The 20,868-nt window shown below is 41.2% G+C and overlaps 1 protein-coding gene across 3 annotated transcripts in view; it reads right to left on the bottom strand.

Moving 5' to 3' along the window:
- The window catches only part of ARFGEF3 (ARFGEF family member 3), an 86,500-nt gene extending 65,839 nt beyond the window's left edge, over positions 1 to 20,661 (bottom strand). For all 3 annotated transcript variants that reach the window (XM_088053057.1, XM_088053056.1, XM_005518461.3), the window contains exons 1-4: positions 20,415 to 20,661; positions 19,309 to 19,360; positions 7,157 to 7,238; positions 4,020 to 4,151 (exon numbers count right to left, since the gene is read on the bottom strand). In XM_088053057.1, the coding sequence (XP_087909183.1) occupies positions 4,020 to 4,151; positions 7,157 to 7,238; positions 19,309 to 19,360; positions 20,415 to 20,499 (351 nt within the window). In that variant the 5' untranslated portion in view covers positions 20,500 to 20,661. The remainder of the gene's footprint in view (positions 1 to 4,019; positions 4,152 to 7,156; positions 7,239 to 19,308; positions 19,361 to 20,414) is intronic.
- Positions 20,662 to 20,868: the final 207 nt, after the last annotated feature.

Genomic DNA, 20,868 nt, shown 5'->3' with positions numbered 1-20,868 from the left:
GCAACATGGCACCACGTCACACAACAAAATTTTTCCCACTTCTGAGCCAGCCCCACTGCATGATCATGTTCATCCAAAGAAAATGCTAAACAACTGTCTCCCTGATTTTTTCTATGCATCTCCAGCTGTAGAAATAGAGCAGTGAGTCACTTTGGTATCTCACTGATAAAATGTTGCATTTGATTAGCAATCAATATATCTCTTCCTACATGGATATTCTAAAGAAAATATAAAAGTATAAATATGTAATTATTCTGTTTGAAACTGAAGTTAGTGATGTATAACAAAATTATCAGCAAGGTACTGTATGATTGTGTGATTTTCCCTTTCCACTGATACAGCCAGTTGAACATAGTAAAACACAAACTGGTAACACACATATTTGAAGGATTTTTAGTCTTATAGCAACAAAGATGGCATAAGCAAAGATGAATACTAAAGTGGCCTTGTGTCAGATACACTATTCCCTCTAGCCACACTTTCTGAATTATCTGATTTCTCAGTATCTTTTAATATAAATTAAAGCACCTAAATAACCTCGCTTTAGTCCCTGGTGCGAAAATACTAATAAATCTCTACCATAAAATACATCAGAGATACAGAGAATACACAGAGTGGGTAGTAATTAAGATATTCTAAAGAAATATTTGGCTTAGCAGTTAAATAACATACAATTCTGAATGCAAAATTTATATACCCAGACAGCTTGCTTTGTGGGAAATCAAATCCATTTAGTACACCTGCGTTTGTTATTCGTGCCTATTCATGTCAAAGAGAAACTGAAGAGATCCTCACTGAAAAGATCACTGCCTTTTTTGGGCATAAAAGTGTTGTTGGTGTAAGAATTACCCAGTACTTAGCAATTATAAGGGTGTCCTGCAAGTAAACAAGGACTTCAGAGTATTACTTCTATTCTGGAAATTCAAGGGAAGAATTACCCCATACAATGACTCTACATGGAAAAACCTAAAGAGAAAGGCACAATCTCCAACTGGTATTCAGAAGAAGCAGAGAGTCAAGCCAAGTTTATGCAAAGGTAAGAGATGCTTCACCTGGCACAGAAGAGAGAAATAATGTAACAGGGGAAGGCTTTGAGTTCATCTTGACAGTTGCATTTGGGCAGTGTAAATCTTCCCTGAGTGCTGCCCAGAATGCACTCCTGCACAGTCCCCAGCCTGGCCTTTAAGTCTGAATGCTATCAGAGTGCTGGTTTTGTGATCCTCCAATCTGGCAATCTGCAGAGCATTTCATTACACTCACCCTTAAAAATCAGGAGGATTTGGTACTTAGCCATAAATTAGTCAGTGTCTTTCCATTTTCACATCAGAGGCCCCAACTGTTTGCTTTTTTCAGTTCTAGAAGAGATCCAGGTAGCACTCCTCTCCATTTATTTACAGCAACCATTACAGCTACTCATACCATTCCTGTCTAAGGATGGCCCTTCACAATACTTGACATGCTCCAAAAGTGTGTGAAGAAAGGCAACTAAATGCACTTGCATGTCTTTCCTGTGTTCTTCCTTTCACTGCCAATTCCAACACGCAGTCATCTGAATGTAAAAAGCATCTTTACAGAATGCTCCCCTCAGCTAATCAGATCCCTTCACACTTCCATCTGTAATACAGGTGAGTCACAACAAATCATTAACATAAATATCCAAGACATTTTTTTTTATAGTATGTGAAGTGTGAATTTCTGGTAAACTTCTTGGGAACAGCAGGAGATATTTTGGATAGGATTTAAAAAAAAAAACAAAAAACAAGCAATTTAAGTGATTTAGGAGGTTACATGCCAGCAAGTTACAGTGAATTCTGTAGTCCTGCATGTTTACTTTCACACTGATTTTACATGACTAAAAGCTTTTGTGTAATCTTTGATGGTTGCACTCTTAATACCTGTGAGTATTGGTGCACTGTGGTGCAACTGTGCAGCGAGTCACAAAGAACCAGGCTGGCACTACAGCTGACACAGCTTCACACAAACCTGCTCACACTCAGGAGTGTCTAATATCTATCTGCACTAGATAAAGACATATTTTGTCCCTTCCAGATGGAATAACACAGTCTAATGTACAATCATAAGCTGTTTTGAGGACACATTTTAGCAGACCCAGGGACATAAACACATTGCTGAGACCAGCTGCTAGAAATCTCCCTCCTTCCCCCACAAAGGCTTTAGCCATTCATCAGGCTTGGGTCAGCTAACAACATTTTCACGTGTTGCAATGGTATCTGTAACCCTCAGGCTACAATCTGAAGACATGTCTGCTTGATTTGACTGTCAGGCAAGGCTCAGATCTAATGCCTCTGAGTTTTAACTGTCCTGATCACAATATGTTATGGCCCTCTGGTCTCTTGAAATATTTAAATCAAAATAGAATTTTGCTTTGTCCTCAGCAAAATTGAAGTTGTAGCCTGATTTTTACCATACACGTATTTTGCCCACAAAAGGATTTGCACATCAGAATTTCACTCAGTGAAATTAAGACTGTGTTCTCTTTTCTCTTTTGCACTTAAACTGGAACTGAATATGTTTTTCTAATTAAAAAAAAAAATTAAAAATGCATACATAAATACATGGTTTTGGCTTGGGTTTTCTGTGGTTTGATATTTTGAAATTATTTTTGCTTCTCACATGTCAAGACAACTTGAGAAGATATCTACTCAGAACTGTAGCAAAATAGTGTTCACATTTTTCTTAGCGTGGGGGCTTTGCCTTGCAGATGTACATTAAGGCTTTCAAAGAAACTGTGCATGCAGATTCTGAACCTGTAACACTTAAGAATGTAAAAAAAGCAGCTTGCAAAAAATTACTGCATTCCAAGAGGGACCTGTTGGTTCCATACTGCAAGTACTTAACTCTTCCCCTTTCCCTCTGTGGGACAAAAGAGGCAAGAAGGAGGTGTGCTGGGTTAGGAATGCAGATCAGGGTGCCAAAATTTAAGCCTGGGGCAGAAGCCTGCTGCCATAAAACACATAACAGTCCACACAAATACCACTCCCTTTTTTTGTTGCTAGGCTCAGCCTAGGATATGCACCTTCTGACACTGGGGGCATATTCCACCTGGTATAGAGTACGGCTCCTACAGAGCAATTTCAGAGTGGGTAACATGAATTTGTTAGACCCAAGATGTTACATGGAAGAAATAAAATAAGTAATCTATGCACTTAGAAAGAAAGGACAGTCAAGGAATAAATCCAAATATATCAATCAGTACTAGGTATAATGAACATGCAAAAAGGATCACCAGGTTTGTTCCAAAATGGTTTCAGCTATAGCACAAGAAACCCTGCAGCACAGTTTATACCCAAGCATCTGAAAACTGTCCACCATCATCTTGCTTTGTACAAATAATACAGGTATTGCCAATATTGATATAGAAAAGTGACTTCTAAGTCATACAACCAAACACGATCACAGGGCAAGGAATTTTGGACCTCCCCCCCAAAACAGTAGTACCTCCTGGAAGCTGAGCTTCCTAGCATGCACACAGGAGAATGCTAGAGTATTCCTAGAGATGGAAGTTGTGAGAGAGTATACAAAACAATAATTTCCCTTATGCACTGGTCCAGGAACATTTTGATGTCTAAACAAATCATGTTCCATCATCAGCATTTTACAAAGAGAAAATACAGCTACCAAATTACACAGCACCTATGCACACACAGTACGAAATTACAAGTGTGCACAGCCCACCTCATGACCACTAAAGCTCAGTAACAAACTTTCAGATCTACAAGTCATTGATCTATGCCCTCCCATGGAGGAAATTGATTGTCCTGCTTAAGTTTGCTAAAACTGGAACCACCAGTATCCTGAATCTTAATGTAAACTGTCTCCTACTTAATCCAAGGAAGCACAAAATAGAAATGAAAACAACTGACGTCTGTCAGCAGGAAAAGGGAATCAGATACTGTCCTAAAATGAAGATTTTCAAGGCAACAGCTAATTTATTTGCTAACTGCAGCATTCAGTCAAGCAGCCTCTGTTGCAAGCACTGATGTGTGTGAAACACTAACCTTCATCACTTCAACTTGCAGGTCTTCATTGAGCGAAGGAGTCACTTTGACAGCATTCAGCATCTGATTAAGCAACTGTTTCTCATCTGAGTCTGTTTCCACGGATACAAACCTCTCATCAGACAGCAGCTTCTGCAGAGAGAAAATGGCAATGTACATGTTGAGACAAAAACCGCCTCTGCAAAGTACTGCACCTAACCTATTAGCACTTGGTACTAGGGTGATTAGGCTTTCTGTGTAAAATTTTCAAGTTAATCCAATAATATAAAAGATAAGAAAAACAGCAAAACTGGGAGATTTGTGTCGTGTCAGTTACCATTCCAGTATCATCTTTGCCCATCCCACTTCCCCAGCATCTAGAAGAAAGAAGACACCAGTAACTGATAAATCACTTCAAATAATATCCTCAGCAAAACCTCTCAGTACTTTAGAAGCTGGGAGAGACTAGAACCTTTGCAGCCCCTCAGACCATCAAAACAACAATGAATAAAAAAAAACCCCACTCAGGCTAGTATCCTGGCATTGAACTAGTGCTATCAGATCTCCTGCCCAATAGAAGACAGTCACCTACTATCCCAATTACTCCACTTGTGTAGAGCACAATACAATAGAGCACATGTGCTGTGGAGGTGGCACTTCTGATCCCTGGCAAGATGTGTTTTGTGCCATACAGTGTTGACCATTAGTGGATACAATCAAGTCCTCAGACAAAGAGCACAGTTAATAAGTGACTAACACAAATACACATAGAAACCAACCCAAGCTGAGGTGATACCATAATTCCTTGTCCTGACATTGGGTTGGTTGAACTGAATTCAATGCAGACTGACTATTATAGACTGATCAGATATACTTTGCCCAGTATCTCAGAAATTCTCTCAGCATTGTCAGTGGCACTATTTCCTTGGAGTTCTACTATAAATGCTTCTTCCATATAGTCTATAATCATCTTCATGAGTGTCTCCTATTAGTGGCAGACATCCTTCAAGAGATGTATCCACACAAGTCTTTTCCTATCTTCTCAGAAGATCCCACAACACAGCAAAACTAGCTTGTCTTAGATCCCAGGAACACAACCTTGCTCTGTCCTAGTAGAGACTTTGAGCAGCCCGTTTCCCTCTATATTCTGCATTACTCTTTGTACTGATGCTCATCTTCAGCTTCAACCTTGCATGAACCAACCACTTCACTGGTTCACTCCTGCTTCTTATTTTCTATGCTGGTACTGGTTTTGGCTGGGATAGTGTTAATTTTCTTCATAGGAGCTCAAAGCATGCTGTGTTTTGGGTTTTGTGACCAAAACAGCACTGATAACACACCCATGTTTTGCTGTTGCTGAGCAGAGCTTACACAGCATCAAGGCTGCCCGTTTCTGAGACTGGTTCCCCAGGAAGTAGGCTGGGGGTGCTGAAGAGTTTGGCAGGGGACACAGCTGGGACACCTGACCCCAATGTGACCAATGGGATATCCCAAACCATATGACACAGTGCTCAGCAACAACAGCTGGGCGAAGAAGGAGGAAGTGGAGGGGACAGACGTTCAGAGTTAAAGCATTTGTCTTCCAACATAACTGTTACACACGATGGAGCCCTGCTTTCCTAGAGATGGCTGAACACATGCTGCTCCATGGGAAGGGGTAAATGAATTCCTTGCATTTGCAGCTTTGCTTTTGCTATTAAACTTTGTCTTTGCCCTCACTTTTACCCTTTTGATTCTCTCTCCCATATTGCTGAGAAGGAAGGAGTGAATGGGTAAAGCTGAACTGCCAGCCAGGTTTTAACTCACAATGTTTTAAATCATTTTTCATGTACCAGAATTACAAGTGTTTTAGCACTGTACAGCCTGATGAGATTTAACTCAATCTGCAATGAGAATAATGGCGTTTTCCAAATAAAGAAGAATGTTTAGTTCAGGGTGGGAGATAAGGAGCTCATGGAGAGTCCAAGGAAGGTCTGCTAAGATGACAAAGGGACTGAAGCATCTCTCTTATGAGAAAAGGCTAAGAGCTGGGACTGTTTAGACTGCAGAAGAGAAGGCTCAGGGAGGATCTCACCACCATATATAAATATCTGAAGAGTGTTTGCAAAGAGAACAGACAGGAACTTATCAGTGGTGCCCACTGACAGGAGAAGCAGCTCTGGGCACAAACTGGAAACATGGAAGGTTTCCTCTGAACACCAGAAAAAATTTACTGCAAGGTTGATCAAGCACAGATTGTCCAGAGAGGTTGTGCTGCCCCCAGCCCTGGAGGCACCTCTTTTCCAGTCTAAACAGTCCCAGCTCTCAGCCCTTCCTCATAACAGGGATGCTCCTGTCCCTTCCCTTGACAACCACACTGTGCCCTAATATTGAGAACTCTCTAACCAAGAGTCCAACACCTCATATGCTGGATAAAGTGAATTTGAACGATCCACTTACATCCTTATATTCCCAGAACAACCTCATTCTGGCCCTCCAAGGGAAAAAATTCTTTTTGAAAAATGAATTTTATGCCTCAGCAGTGTGCCAGCCTTTTCCATAACTAGCATACCCCTAGTGATAAGTATTTACTGACTTATACTCATTTGTCCACTTAAAAGAACAGTAAATTGCTTTAGTTTTTATACTGTCAAACCCAGAAGAGAATTTTGTTGCTTGTGCTGCTCTTCTGTTTTGTTTTTTTTTTTTGCAATTTCATAGATTTCCAAATCAGATCCTGTTTCTACTGTTTTCAGCGTACAAAAACCCCAGAAAAGTGCCCACATATAAAGAACACAGCTCCCCGATCTTCTATGAAACTCTCGATCTTCCAAGCACTGCTGTCCTCTTTTCTAATCAAAGAAATCAACAAGTCTGAGCTGAATTTCTAAGATGTTTAGCAGTGGCAAACTTTTCTGGGAGTAGCACAGGGCCCACAAGGAAGAGTGCGTCTACATTTCAATGTTAAAATCCAGGACCTCCCACCTATCTGCAAAACATTTTTAGCTTCCACAAAATCACCAGCCTTTACTTGCATCCTAACTTCTGAACAGAAATGTAAACATTATTGTTAGGTTCACACAAGGACAGATGCTTTTTCTGTAGTATTTTTCAAAAGAAAAGCCTACATTTTCTTGACACCCACTGCCTGCCAACACACTCCCACTCTAAAGCCATACCTGCATCCCTGCTAGAGCCTGCTGGGCCAGCTTCATGCTCTTTGATTCCAAAGCCAGTTGAAGAGGAAGAAGACACTTCTCCCTAAGGAAAATTAAAAAAAAAAAAAAATTGAGAGGGAAAAATGCAACTAAAATTGCTATTCAAGTGACATTCCAGAAGAGCTGTATCAGTTGCAGAAAGGTGATGTTTGCATACAGCAGCCAAAGATAATTTCACAATTCTGTGAAGCACTTTTACCCTCTAAAGAAAGCTGACATATTTATTCACACACTTCACACATCTCTAATCCAGAAAGCACCTTTAAGTGCTTTTACATTGTGACTTTGTTATACTCCCTCTGTTAAAGTGAGGAGAACTCCCATTTGAAATCAACAGATCAACAGGTGCCAAAGCAAGGTACCTGTGCATTAACTGGCACTCCATCAGCCAGACACAGATAGGAAAAAAATAAGGAAAAAAGATTACTACAGTACATAGTACTAACTGAAGGATGCTAAAAACTGATCGTTGTTTGGACCTGCATCCCTTCTGGGCAGAACACCACATTTTTTTAGACTTTCTGCAGATTTTTGCAACAGCATGTAAACATTTTGGGCATTACTAGTAGAGACTGAATTTATTCTCACATTAAAGTGGATGAAGACTGGAAAGAGAGGGGGAAATGAAGAAAACTGGAATGGATCCAGTTCAGTTTCATGATAATGAAGACAGGTGGGAGCTCCTATGGCTTATGTGTAGCTACCCTGCACATCAGCATGTTGCCTGCCATCTGTCATCACATACTGCAACGAGCAGAGAACAATGAGAGCTTTGATAGATGTCCCAAAAAGAAGAGTAAAAGATGACAAACAGGAGGATGGAAATTAGAACAGATTCAATTAGCTGAACTTGCCATCCTTGCTAAAAATGTTTAACTGAGAATCTAATTAAGGTTGCTGCAGACTGTGTTCCCACTGTATTCTTGGAGAAAATGAATTGCCATTGTGTCATTTCCTGTTCTTGTTACACACTCAGTCAATTAAGCCTTTAGCATTTCTATGCTACAGCTATGAAACACCTGCAGAGATATCTTTCGATGTTTGATTAGCTTGAGCACCTCTCACACTTCAGTTCAACCTGTCATTTAAATGTATCATCTGATAACTTGAGAACATGAAGGACACGATAGATAATCCTCAGGCAGAACAGGAGAGAATGATGTAAATTAACACAGTCCCTTCTAACATCTTAAGAATTCAGTTCAGTAAGGCTGCAAAACAGAGAATGCAGATCAGAATTACCTCAATGGATTTGAGTGCAGTGAAGTAAGAGAATGAGATTTCCTCTTATTCCTTGCAGCCCTTTTATAATTCCACTCTGTTTTGATCAGTCCCCCAACACAGGATTTCATTGCTTACTGTACCATCCACAGTTCTGTATGGTTAAGGGACAATTCATGCAGGTTTTGTAGTACTACACATGTAAGACATTTTACATAAGTGAAGCTCTCAGAATAAGCTGATGCACAACAATATACTTTAAAACATGTTTAAGAATATTCTCCATATACATAATGTACACAAAGTAGTTTCACACTGTAACTCTTAAGTATCCATACTGTTGTGTGCTGGTGTGGACATACATACACATACAGTTTGAGGCACAAATACTGACTTAACCCTGATTGAAATGCATCAAGTACAACACACAGAGGGAGAATGAAAGGAAGGGAACACCTTTGACTTGGAGGAGAGGAAGCTACCGGCCAGGTCAAGCAAAACAGCCCAGCGACAGAACCAAGTGCATAATCCAAGGCCAGTACCTCCCAGAGCACAGGCTATTCCTCCTGAGCTACCCACTCTGAGACTGTCAACTTTGCCAACTGCAGAATGAGTGATGAGAACACACACAGCCTTTATATTCAGTACACTAAGTTACAATGACCTTTCTCGTTGTCAAAGCTTGCTGTGGCTTGTCAGCCTATCAACCTACCTCTTTCCCTGCAGGTCTGGAATAAGAGATGCTATGGCAGGTCAGTCAAAACAGACTGCCAGAAAGGTCAGAGCAAGACAAATTACTATTTTAAGTAGAGAGATCATAAAAATCTTTCTATTCTCATTGTAATGACAAAAAAAGCATTTAGTGAGAAAAGAATAATGGCTCATTAATCCACCCTTATGATAAAAACTGTAATGAAGATAGGAAATTGCCTAATCTTAACTCCTTGTTGTTAGTGCCTGGAACACAGTCTCACAGCCCACCTTCCCCTCCTTGACTTCAGGAAAGGGGCATGATAAATGAAGCATTTTTCCCTTCATGCAAATGGTGATAATCGTATTATTTTTAATCCCATTTCTGAAAATTAAAGATTAAAAAGAAGACAGCTCTCTGCATTATCTTCCTGCTGAAAATTACATGGGGAAGCAAAATTCAGAAGCACAAGGCCTTATCAGCATGCAGTTTGCATTCCACAGAATAATTCACAGCCCAGTCAAAGAACAGATAAAAATTTCATTCACCACTGTTGCCATTTTCTGATACATTGTTTATTAGGCAGGATAACAGTCAGAGCCAAAGTCTGACATTTTTTAGTCAGAGTAACCAACGATTGAAAGATTTTCTCCATCTTAGCTGCTTAGAAAGAACAGAGTAGCACAGTGTAATATTATTAGCATCACTTACTCAAGCAGAAGATGAGAAAATGGCCCATGATGAGAAAATAATTGGTAGAGACGAATTCTCAGAATTCTGCAAGTACCCACAGCTGCTACCCTTAAGTAAACCAAACAGAAGCAAACACTGTCCTTGCACAAAAAGGAATTATTAAATTTACATAAAACAAAATCTAGTGTTGAATATATGAACACGTGTACATATAAAAGTAGAAACATAAATCTTTTTTCCTCTACTAGTTTAGAGAACATTGATAAAATATCCCACCAGCAAGTTTAGGCATAATGGAAGTATTGAAAACCTAGAAAAGGAATATGGAGTAAATGCATGGTTTTTCATGCAGTTCTTCCAGAAGAAGGAAGATTTAAGTCCTTGCTTGTGTTCTAGAGAAATGATTACTGCAGAAATATGATCATCCCACTTACAAAGAGAATTGCAGTCAAGCTCAGGTTGGAGAGAGGTTTGGAATCCACAGTATATAAATATAGGGCAAGTTCTCCCACCTCCACAATGCAGGAAATCAAACCAGAGGATTACAACAGCCCCCTTCAGCATTGAATTTGTACCTCTATGTAAGTATAAGTTTATCAATAGCATTTAGAGACACAGTAGAGCAATAGGATGAAAGATAAAATCTGAAGCCCTCCAGTTAGGACCCTCCTTCTCAAGAAAAAAATAAAACAACAAATTTTGATGCAGTGCCACTACAAGACGATCAGGCTCCATTAGACAATGTTGCTGCTACTGTGCTACATAAGAATGAACAAGCACTCAGTGTTGCAGTTTACAGGTCCTGGGAAAAAACCCCAACTATTGGGAGACTGTTGCCACACTATGTAGCTATAAATGCTGACTTGCATCAACAGGGCCAGGATTTTACTCCAGTTGCTCACAAGCATAGAGACACTTATAAGCATGTTTCCCATATCATGAGATTTGCCTCATATATTTGCACATATCACGTGAGCTTCCACCTTTACTAATAACTAAAGAAATTGTAATTTCTCTCTCACCACTTGCATCTTATTTTTTAAAAAAACCTCATTATTTTCCTTCCCATAGAACACAAAACTCTTGGTTTTTATCCAGTTATAATGGAAAGGCTTCTTCTCTGAGTTAAGTTTAATGCTCCTTTTCTTTCCATATCTGATTTTCTCACCTCAGCTGCTGACATCAGCTCTCTCTGAGTTCTATCCAACTCAGTACTTAATTTTTCCTTTCTCTTTTTTTCATTTATTCTCTCTTCCCTTCAATCCTTTTGCTTTTCAAACCCAGACACAAAGTCTTCATCCAACAGTTAAATAAGCCTGCCCTTGCAGGGAAATACGAGTTGCTTATCAGAGGATGTTTAATGACACAGGGGAAAAAAAAGTGCAGAATAATGCCTAAATGTAATTTCACAGTTTCCTAGCTAGAACTTCAATAATTCTTTTTTCTACCTGGAATCTTGAATGAGATTGCAATTTTAAAATGCTTGGTATTAAAGAAGTGACATAATGGTATTTATAATCTTTTTTATTTATATCCTTTCTAAGATGAATGAATTTGCCACTACAGAAGCAGCATAGCTCTACTCATAGGAAAGGCAAACATGAGCAATTTAACCTTCCAACCAACCCAGTGCAGCCAAGACCGCAGAATTCACACAGTTGTAATTAAGTAACTCAGCACAGTCACTCAGCTGGAGAGCACTTCTGAGGTCACTTGCCTCCTTGCTATACTAGCTAATAACATCTTGATTTTAACAGAAACACGAAGTTCCTAGATTGTTGTCAAGATGAGAGCAAAACAGAACAAAAAAACCCCCCAAACCATAAGCACAAGGTGCACCTCTACTTGAGAGGAGAGGAAAAGAGACAGCAAAAGATTCTACACAATATTAAAGTAAGGTAGACAAGGTTAAAATAATAATCAGATGCTTCCAGTCTCTGAAGCTCTAGTGTACTCTCTCTCCGTTATCATTGCTCTCCCTAGAACAGCCACCCCCACAGTTATTTGCCCTTTGTGCACAAGGTATCACAGTCACTTACAAACTCTGCACTTAAGGAACTTGATGACACATGTAAACCTCATCAGGTCTTAATCATAAAGCAATCTGTAGCCTTTAGGTGACTTTGTTTGATTATGATTTGAATTAGAGTATGAAGATGAGGTGACAAGCAGGACATGCTCAGCCTACAATCTTGAAAGCTTATCAAACTATTCCATGAAGCCTCTCCTCCCTGTATTTGGTAAGTCTGGAAGGAAAGCTAAAGATTTGTCCAGTGAAATCATTTTTGGTTCAAATGTTAAGTACAAAACAACAAATAAAGTGTTTTATGAGCATTAAGCTTCCATTGTGAGAAGTTTTACAATGCTGGGAGAAGGTAGGGCTGAGTGAACAGAAAAAGAGACAGAGGTACTATCACACAGACATCCTGCAAATTGCCTTATTTTCTCCACTGCAGCTGTGAGGTACAGAAATCAGATGAAGAAAAGGGAGAATGAAGTATATTTTTGGTCATTACTAGTTACATTTTGAAGGTCAATGCTATAATCCGCAATGCCATTCAACTTTCACAGCAGTTCAGTGCTAAATCTTGACAGACCTAAGGGATGGTTGCTAAAAATATACCCATGTTTGCAATGCATTACGTAATTTTATACTCACTGCACTTCAGTATCTTCAGTTTCTTAAGCAAACAAACATTCAAGGAAATGAAAGGTAGTGAATTTCCTGCAGCTTTGTTACTTTTCATGGAATGTAAATAAAGGAAATGTGAGAAAAGACTCATTATTCCCACTCACCCCTTCATTTTCAAAACAAAGAAAAGTCATGCCTTGCACAGCATCACACAAAGACCAGATCAGAGTAAAGCATCATTTAGCAGGAAAACAGTCCTCTCAGTTTCAGTGCCACCCCTCTTCCCATCCCCAATCACATTTCCTTCTCTGAGGCAATTATCAAAAGCCTCATGATGTTCTCATTTTCTTCTCTTCTGCAAGCACTGAAAGTGATCAAACATTTAAAACAAACACACACACTGCTATTCCATTATCATCTTTAGACCCTCAGGTCAATATTTCTGTTGCATTTGTTGTTAGAAGTCAGACAAACAGTTAAAACTATGGCTGCTCTCATCCTCAGCCCCACCCAGCTGCTCCCTACTCCCATTCTACCAGCTCCCATGAAGAAAATTAACTTCAGCCCAGCCAAGACTAGCTCACTGTGGGCTTTTGTCACAAAAGGAGAATGAATTTTTAGAAGTCTTATAACAGGAACAAAGACCCAAGGCAAAGACCCAAGGCAATGGTGATTATTATGGTTCACTAATACAAAGGAAAGGCAGAAAGTTAGCTTCAGAGAGAGCAAGCACTGCTCTTTAAAAAAACACCACTAAAACCAAAGAAAAAAACCTCACCCGAACTCACAAGTAACAGAAACCATGCATCTTTTTTCATAACAACGCTAAACTTTGCTCAATACATTCAAGAGTCACAACCCCAGCTAACAGGTTTTCAGGGACTCCTAAGGCTGACCCTACATATCCCTTTCCCTTTCCTCCCCAACACTACCATCTTCTGAGGTCCCAGAACAGATGCAAAGTTTTGCTGACATAAAAATACCTGCCCATTTGACAAGAAATAGGGCCACTTACATATCCCAGATTAAACAAGCAGATTGATCCAAATACTGCAGCAGTGCCACATTGCCTTTCTAAACACTCATTTCCTTCCCTCATCTACTCATCAACATTAGAACGGAAAATGCAAAATTTTAAATCAAGACCAGGGCATATACACCATCCAAAACACCAAATGGACTACATAAGTGCCCCCAAAAGTCTGGATCCAGGCTGCAAACTGCCAGCATGGGAGATGCAGGTCAGTAATCCACACTGTCACTAGAATCTCTTCTTGGCCAGCTGCCTGCCAGGGAACTCATAATTCACTTGCTGAATGGCAGATAGTGACCATGTAATGGTTGAACAGCATGAGTCACATCCAGCAATCATACCAAGGAAGAAAGCACAGGAGCACCTAATGCCAGATGGTTGTGGCAGCAAGAGCAGGAAACAAATTGTTTTTTTTTAAAAAAAAGAGTTGAACAGAGAGAGATATGCTAAAACAACCCACCAGAAAAAAAACCTCAGAGACAACCATTCCTCCCTCCCCACTCCTCACTTCTCTTCGGGGGGTCTGCTATGTCAGCATTCCTAGCTTATATCAGCTTTATATCAGCTTTCCTAGCCACTCTCTCTCAGTAGAAACTAACAGAAAACATTTACAAAATTAAGAGATGGGAGAAGACAAAAACGACGAACTCACAAACATTTCTTCACAACAGAGAAGGTGAAATGCATACCAAGACTCAAGATTCTGTAAGTGGATGAATTACCTGCAAAGCTAAGTGGATTGAAAGTCTCTATAGCATTGCTTGTTTGGTGATGATCACACCACAATTACTGCTCTTATTATTTGTTGAGCACGTGTAAAATAAAATAAGTGAGCATGTTGTTTTATTTAAGAGATTATAAACTGCATATTTTTCAAGAAGTATGTTAGATGCTAATCTAGAGATAGGAAAAAAAATAAAATAGTAGAACGTCCACTTTCATCGCCAAATGTCCTCATCCCCAAATGTCCACAACTATAGAAAAAGTTCACGCACTACCCTCAAAAGCTAGCACCAACATGATTAGTACTGGGACACAAGCAGGAAGAGACAGAACTGGACATGAACTATTATGACAGGACCCTGCTCCTCACTGACTTCCTCAATGACTTTCCAGCTATAATCTCCAGAAATACTGATCACTTTTAAAAGGCCAATGCAAAATATAAGAGGGTTTTTAGTGGGTTGACCCTGACTGGATGCCAGGCTCCCACCAAAGCCACTGTCATTCCCCTCCACAACTGGACAGAGGAGAGAAAATAAAATGAAGGGTTCATGGTTTGAGATAGGGACAGAGAGAGATCACTCTCCAGATACTGCCACAGGCAAAACTGACTCAATTTAGAGATACTAATTAAATTTATTATTACCAAAACCAGAGCAGGATAATGAGAACTAAAATAAGACCTAAACATCTTCCCCCCCTCCTCCCTCCTAGCGATACAGGGACGCAGGGAATGTGGGTTATGGTCAGTTCATCACACATTGCTCCTGCCATTGCTTGGGGAAAGGAGTCACAGCCTGCTTCAATGTGAGTCCTCCACAAGGATGCAAGTCCTACCAGGAAACCTGCTCCAGCATGGGCTCCCCTGTTCATGAGTCCATAGGTGCCTGCCAGGAAACCTGCTTCAGCACCAGCCTTCCACAGGCTCACAGCCTCCTCTCAGGCATTCAGCTGCTCCAGTGTGAGTCTCCTCCACAGGGTGCAGGTGGATCTCTGTGCCCCCATGGACCTGCATGGGCTGCAGGGGCACAGCTGCTTCCCCATGGTCTGCACCATTGGCTTCAGGGGAATCTGAGCTCAGGCACCTGGAGCACCTCCTCCTTCGCTGACCTTGGTGTCTGCAGAACTGTTCCTCTCACGTATTCTCAACCCACTCTTCTCTGGAAGCAATTACATCTGCCAAAAAATTTTTCTTCTTCTTCTTCTTCTTCTTAAATTTGTTATCACATGGGGGTTGCCACCACTTCTGACTGGCCCAGATTTGGCCAAGGGCACTTCTGTCTTGAAGCCAGCTGGCATTGGCTCTGCTGGACATGGGGGAAGCTTCCGGCAGCTTCTCACAGAAGCCACCCCTGTAGCCCACTCCTAACAAAACCTGGTCATGCAAACTCAATTTGCATTTCTTCCAAAAAGAAAGCCCCTTCGGAAGTCCCAATCAACTTCTTATTTCCAGCAAAGTCTGCACCGATAGCAAGTCACTAGGTTTCACACAGCCTATAAGGCATGACTTAATGACATAATGCACTCCAAGAAACTCTGGCAGTCCCTAGTTTTTTCAAAGCAGTATGTGACTGGCAACTGCTGTCTAGACTCTTATTTTAATCTCTGATATGTAGATAATCCTCATGAGTATTGAACTGCTCCAATCAAACATTCTGTTTCAAAGCTCATTTTCTTGTGTCTGTTCAGTTACCTTTTATAGCTCATATTTCAGTCTCTAAAATCACAACAAGCCAAGAAGAGAGCCTTGTTCAGTGTATAGTGCTGGCCTTAGGGGAAAATTTGCCATCCTGAAAATACTGAAGTGGATATATAGCCCAGCTGAGTAGCAAACAACTGCTTGCTGGCACACAACATTAAGGTCTCTTAAGCTATTTTCCACGTGATCAATTCACCAATTAAAACACAAGCACATCAATTTCTCTTATCTAATTCATTATTTATAAGTCAGCCACCCAGCCTCCTAAAGCACTTAACATATATCCAATCTTCACAACTCATGTTCAGAGACAAATATCATCGTACTACACAGATAACAAGAGGCCAGTGGGTTATGTGCCTCTCCCTTGTCAAGAATTCAAGGAATATCTTGAGAAAAGCCTTGAACTGACTTAAGGCCATTTTAATCTTGATCCACTTTAATCTTTGTTACTACTTCACACCCTCGATACTCTGATCATAAGTTAAAAGTACTGGAAAATCACACACATATTCCTATCTCAAGGCAGAGCTGACAAGACTCCATGGAAAACTCTGTTGGAGATTTGTATTTTTTTAGGAAGTGTGACATTTAAATAATGCCCCTCACTGGAATCAATATGCAAGGTCATTAACAGGGATTTGGATTCATAAGTCAAATTAACATCAAAAGTTGAACAGCAAAATAGTCTTATCTAGCTCCCTGAAGATATACCCAACAGATCTCTATCAAACTAATTAAAGAATTACATTCCAGCCTGGATGGTCAGTCACTGGGACTCTCTTGGGGCAAAGGGTGCTCCCAGATGTAGCAGGCATGTGCTATCTAAACTGCTACCAGACAACTGCTGGAAACAGCTCCCATGCAAATGCTACAGCTGAAGCCCCCAATTAATTGCACAGATATCAGGGAACTGTAATGTGGTCTGGTCTGCCTCATGGTCAGTAATACAAGTCCAACACAAGATGAAACCATGGACAAGTCAGGAACAAGATAGAACACAGAAATCATCTATACCCCAATACTACAGTGGAGGTAAGCATGCAGCTGATATAATACATGTCAGAAGCCCCTTAAACTCAAACGGTCATAGGCTGAGGAAAAGCAGAGACACCTTGTCCTCCCCATTCTCACACTAGGACCACAATTTTACAAAAGACAACTTTACGAAGAACCTCTACTCATCTAGAACTGGCGTGTCAGGAGCAGAAAATGGCTTTTTATTTTATAAGTAAAAAAGAGGTGAATAAACAGTTTACACATTCTCATTCTTGTCAGCAGCCTTCATTCTTCAGTTCTAGAATGAAAAGAATCTAAATGTGAAGTGTAGATTAAGATTCCAACTGGATGAGCAGCCAGAGGCTGATCCATGTTACAGCAGCTGATACAACCTGCACCTGATATAAGATGAAAGCAGAAGAGAGGCACAGCCAGGACATCTCCATTCTGTTTCTTGGCTGTGCTTCTGGTCACAGCCATTGCTCTGCTTTCAAGGCTATTCTTTTCCAGTGCTAGGAACCAGGCCATCACAGTGCTGCTTTTTAACAAATACAAAATTAAGAACTTTTATCTAATTTGCACATTGTGAAGGCGGACTCCAGCCCAAGATGTGGCCCAGTGTGCTGATCTGGAGCCTGGCAGTAGCTTGTTATCAGAGGGTGAAGGGTAAGTTTAGCAACATCTCCCACACTGTCTAAGGCTGTGTGGCTGAGTCTTACCAAGGACCCCACAACAAAAGCTTTTGTCCAAATCCTCTTGTGTACCCTTCATCTTCCAAAACATCCAGTAATAATGAGGACATTGCTACTGACAAATCTAACATTAAGAGCTTATTTAATCATAGCTACACCTGCAAAGGTGTTAGCTTTATTTAAAAAGATTGGGATTTACAGTGGAAAAAATACTCCAACTAAACAAATACATCACTAAGAACACTGGAGGAAGAAAAGAAAAAGGCCTCTCTGCAAAGAGGTAGTAGGAAAGTGAAAAAGGAAGAAATGTGGTGACAGCTAGCTAACTAATTCATAGGGAATGACATTAGCACTTAAAGGCAGAGACCACACACCATATTAGAGGCTGATAAATGGGAAGATGAAGAGCCAAGTTTTCTCCCTCCAAAGTGTCAAGTAAACATAATTCTAATGGACCTCTTGAGAATTAGTCATCCAGCTGTTTCCATCCTGTGCTGGAAATGCATTGTGTCTGGCACTGGTCATGTCAGACCTGTGCTACATCTATCCCCCATTTGATTTGAGGCCTCTTGTGGACTGCAGCTGACAGGATTTTAGAGTGGCAAAAGAACCACTCCTATCCTTTCCCTGTTTGGTGACTGCTCTGGAATAATTAGCTCTTCAATCCCGAACTTTCCTTGCAAAGCATATATGAAAGGAGCAGCAGGGAGCAATGAAGTGATAAAAACACTCCCCGGAGAGTAATATTGTAGCAAAAAAAAAGTCCCCTCTGTCAGCAGCTCACGGCAGGTATCTAAGAGGACCACAGGATAAGCCAAACATACAGCAACATTCTACATACTCCTTTACAAACTCAATCACCTCTGATTAAAGCACTTCTGAATAAGGGTACCTGTGCATCTCATAGATTTCCATCAATTTCTTCCCTGTATTTGTTGAGGTGGTTTTTGCATGCATGCAATCTTTCAGCATCCATTACATTCTCTAATAAGGCGAGCCTAAGCATTTCACATCTTAACTATTAAGCTGTGTGAAAGAACATGCTTCTGTTTTAAGCAGTGCATTTGCTAGTTTTCTTTGATGATTCTTAATGGTTCTGTCAGAAAGGACAGAATTTTTCTCATTTAGCTACTCCATAACAATGACAATTTCCAAAACAAGATTTAAATATCTAGACAAAGGAGGGCCATGCCACCTTTCTCATTTTGTATGTGTACAAATGGAGCTGGGAAGAAGGCTCACTCAAGATTAACTAGCAGGCTAAAGGAAGAAGTAGGCATAGAAACGGTATTATTTTAGTTCCTAGTCGCTGTCCTAACTATATGATGATATAACTTTTTTGTTTCTAGAATACTTATTTTCAGTAACAAAACCTGATTTAGATTTAAAAGAACACAAGCACACTGAGAAGAGCTAAGAAGCACCATTGCTTATAATGGAATTTAGCAGGAAAACTCTTTAGACCATAAGAGAGCCCTCCTTTCTAACCAATGTCACCACTGTACATACTCATGCCCATTTTAACATATTTCCTTACATTTCATTCAGGGCCAAAGGTCAAGGGCTCATCAGAAACTTATCTACTACTACCAGCCTAAAAAGGCATATCTACAAACTATAGAAATCACATAGATGCAGCTTGCTCCTCTGTCTACCTCACTTTTAATTCAAAATGTTTGCTTCAATTTTACTAGTACATGCTCTACAGAACTCAAGTTCAATGTTCTTACCTCAGCTGATATGGAGGTATCTTGACAGCAGCATCAGGAGAATCCAAGGTTTCTGTATAATTAAAGGAAAAACAGGGCTTTTAAAAGAAACTTCTGAGTTCAACCACAGTTAATATGTCTGGCTATGGTCTCTGAGCCAATGATCCTAAAGTTTACACCTACTCCAGCTGACAGAACAACAACCACTGCTGCTCTGAGTTGCCAAAGCTTTGCATAAATCTGTCAGGACATTGCATGCCCAATGAGAAGGCATCGAGCACTATCTTTTCCCTTTCATTTATCAGCACTTCAGCAGCACATCCACTAAAACTGGAACAGCATAGAGGATACTTGCATGGCTGCTGTGCAAGACTAATATGAAATTAATGAAGCAACCCATGCAACATCAAGATGAAAGGCCAGTAATAAGACAGCAACAGGTCTTATATACCACAGAATGTTGTAGCTATGCATGGAAAAGAAACAAAAATTTAAAGCAATTTAAGGTATCCCAGTTATGCTGATTTAAATTATGGGTCTTGATGATCGGTGTTCCAGGTTGTTAGTGTCAAAAAAACACTTCAAGCCACAAGCAATCTTTGAAAATGGGTGGATGCTAAAATGTACCTAAGCTTGCACTCCCTTGAAATATTAACTCGTTACACTGATCATTACATTACAAAGATAAAAGAGCTCATGTAATCCAATAAAACAAAACTTCTAGCTTTTAAAATAGATTCCCAAACATAAGCCAGCGTAAAATTGCATGTTTTTTTACTATGATTGAAGAGAGGGAGGGGGCCTTTAAAGGAAAAGACAGCACCTCCAAAACATAGCGGAAACTGACAGCTACTGATACCCGTATATCTGCCTCGCAAGAGCCACGGAGCAGATCCAGGCGGTGGGGAAGGCGAGACGCGGATGCTCTCCGGCAGCAGGTGCCACGGACCCTGCCAGCAGCGCGGAGCTCCCGGGCATTTTGAACGGCCCAGGTGCTCCGCTCCCTCCCCGGCTGCTGGAGGCTCGGCGGCCGGCGCGGAACAAGTTTGTTGAGGTCTCCCTGCCCCCTCCATTATAAAACCTCTCCATCGGCGGCTCCTGCCCCGCTCCGCTCCCCCGCACCTTACCGATGGCCCAGGTGCAGCTTTCCTTGATGGCCCTGTGCTTGCTCCCCGATGCCTCCTTCTGCAGCTTTCGCAGGATTTCTTCCATCTTGCCTCCCCCGGGATCCTCGCCTAGCCGCGGGGGAAGAGGAGAGGCGGCGAGGAGGAGGAGGGTGGCAGAGCGGTGCCGGGGCTGTCCCCGCCGCGGCGGTGCCTACGCGGGAGCGGAGCGCGGCACCCCGCTGCCGCCCCGCTGCCGCTGATGAATCACGCCGAGCTCCATGGCGGGGACACGTCAGTTGTTGCCGCTGCGGAGTCCCTCCTCCTCCTCCTCCTCCTCCTCCTCCTCCTCTCCCACCGCGGGCAGGCCCCGCTGGCGCAGCGGGGCTGGGGCGGGCCTGGCCCTGCCCGCGGGAGCGCAGGAGCTCCCTTCCCGGCGCTGGGGTTGGAGGAGCGGCGGAGGAGAGCGGAGCCGGCG

Source organism: Pseudopodoces humilis, chromosome 3 (assembly GCF_049639895.1).
Source record: "Pseudopodoces humilis isolate 2021_Gansu_Grassland_sample_001 chromosome 3, ASM4963989v1, whole genome shotgun sequence".
In the NCBI taxonomy this organism is placed as follows: Eukaryota; Metazoa; Chordata; class Aves; order Passeriformes; family Paridae; genus Pseudopodoces; species Pseudopodoces humilis.
Note: the sequence above shows the minus strand (reverse complement) of the source record. Positions and strands in the feature narration are given on the sequence as shown.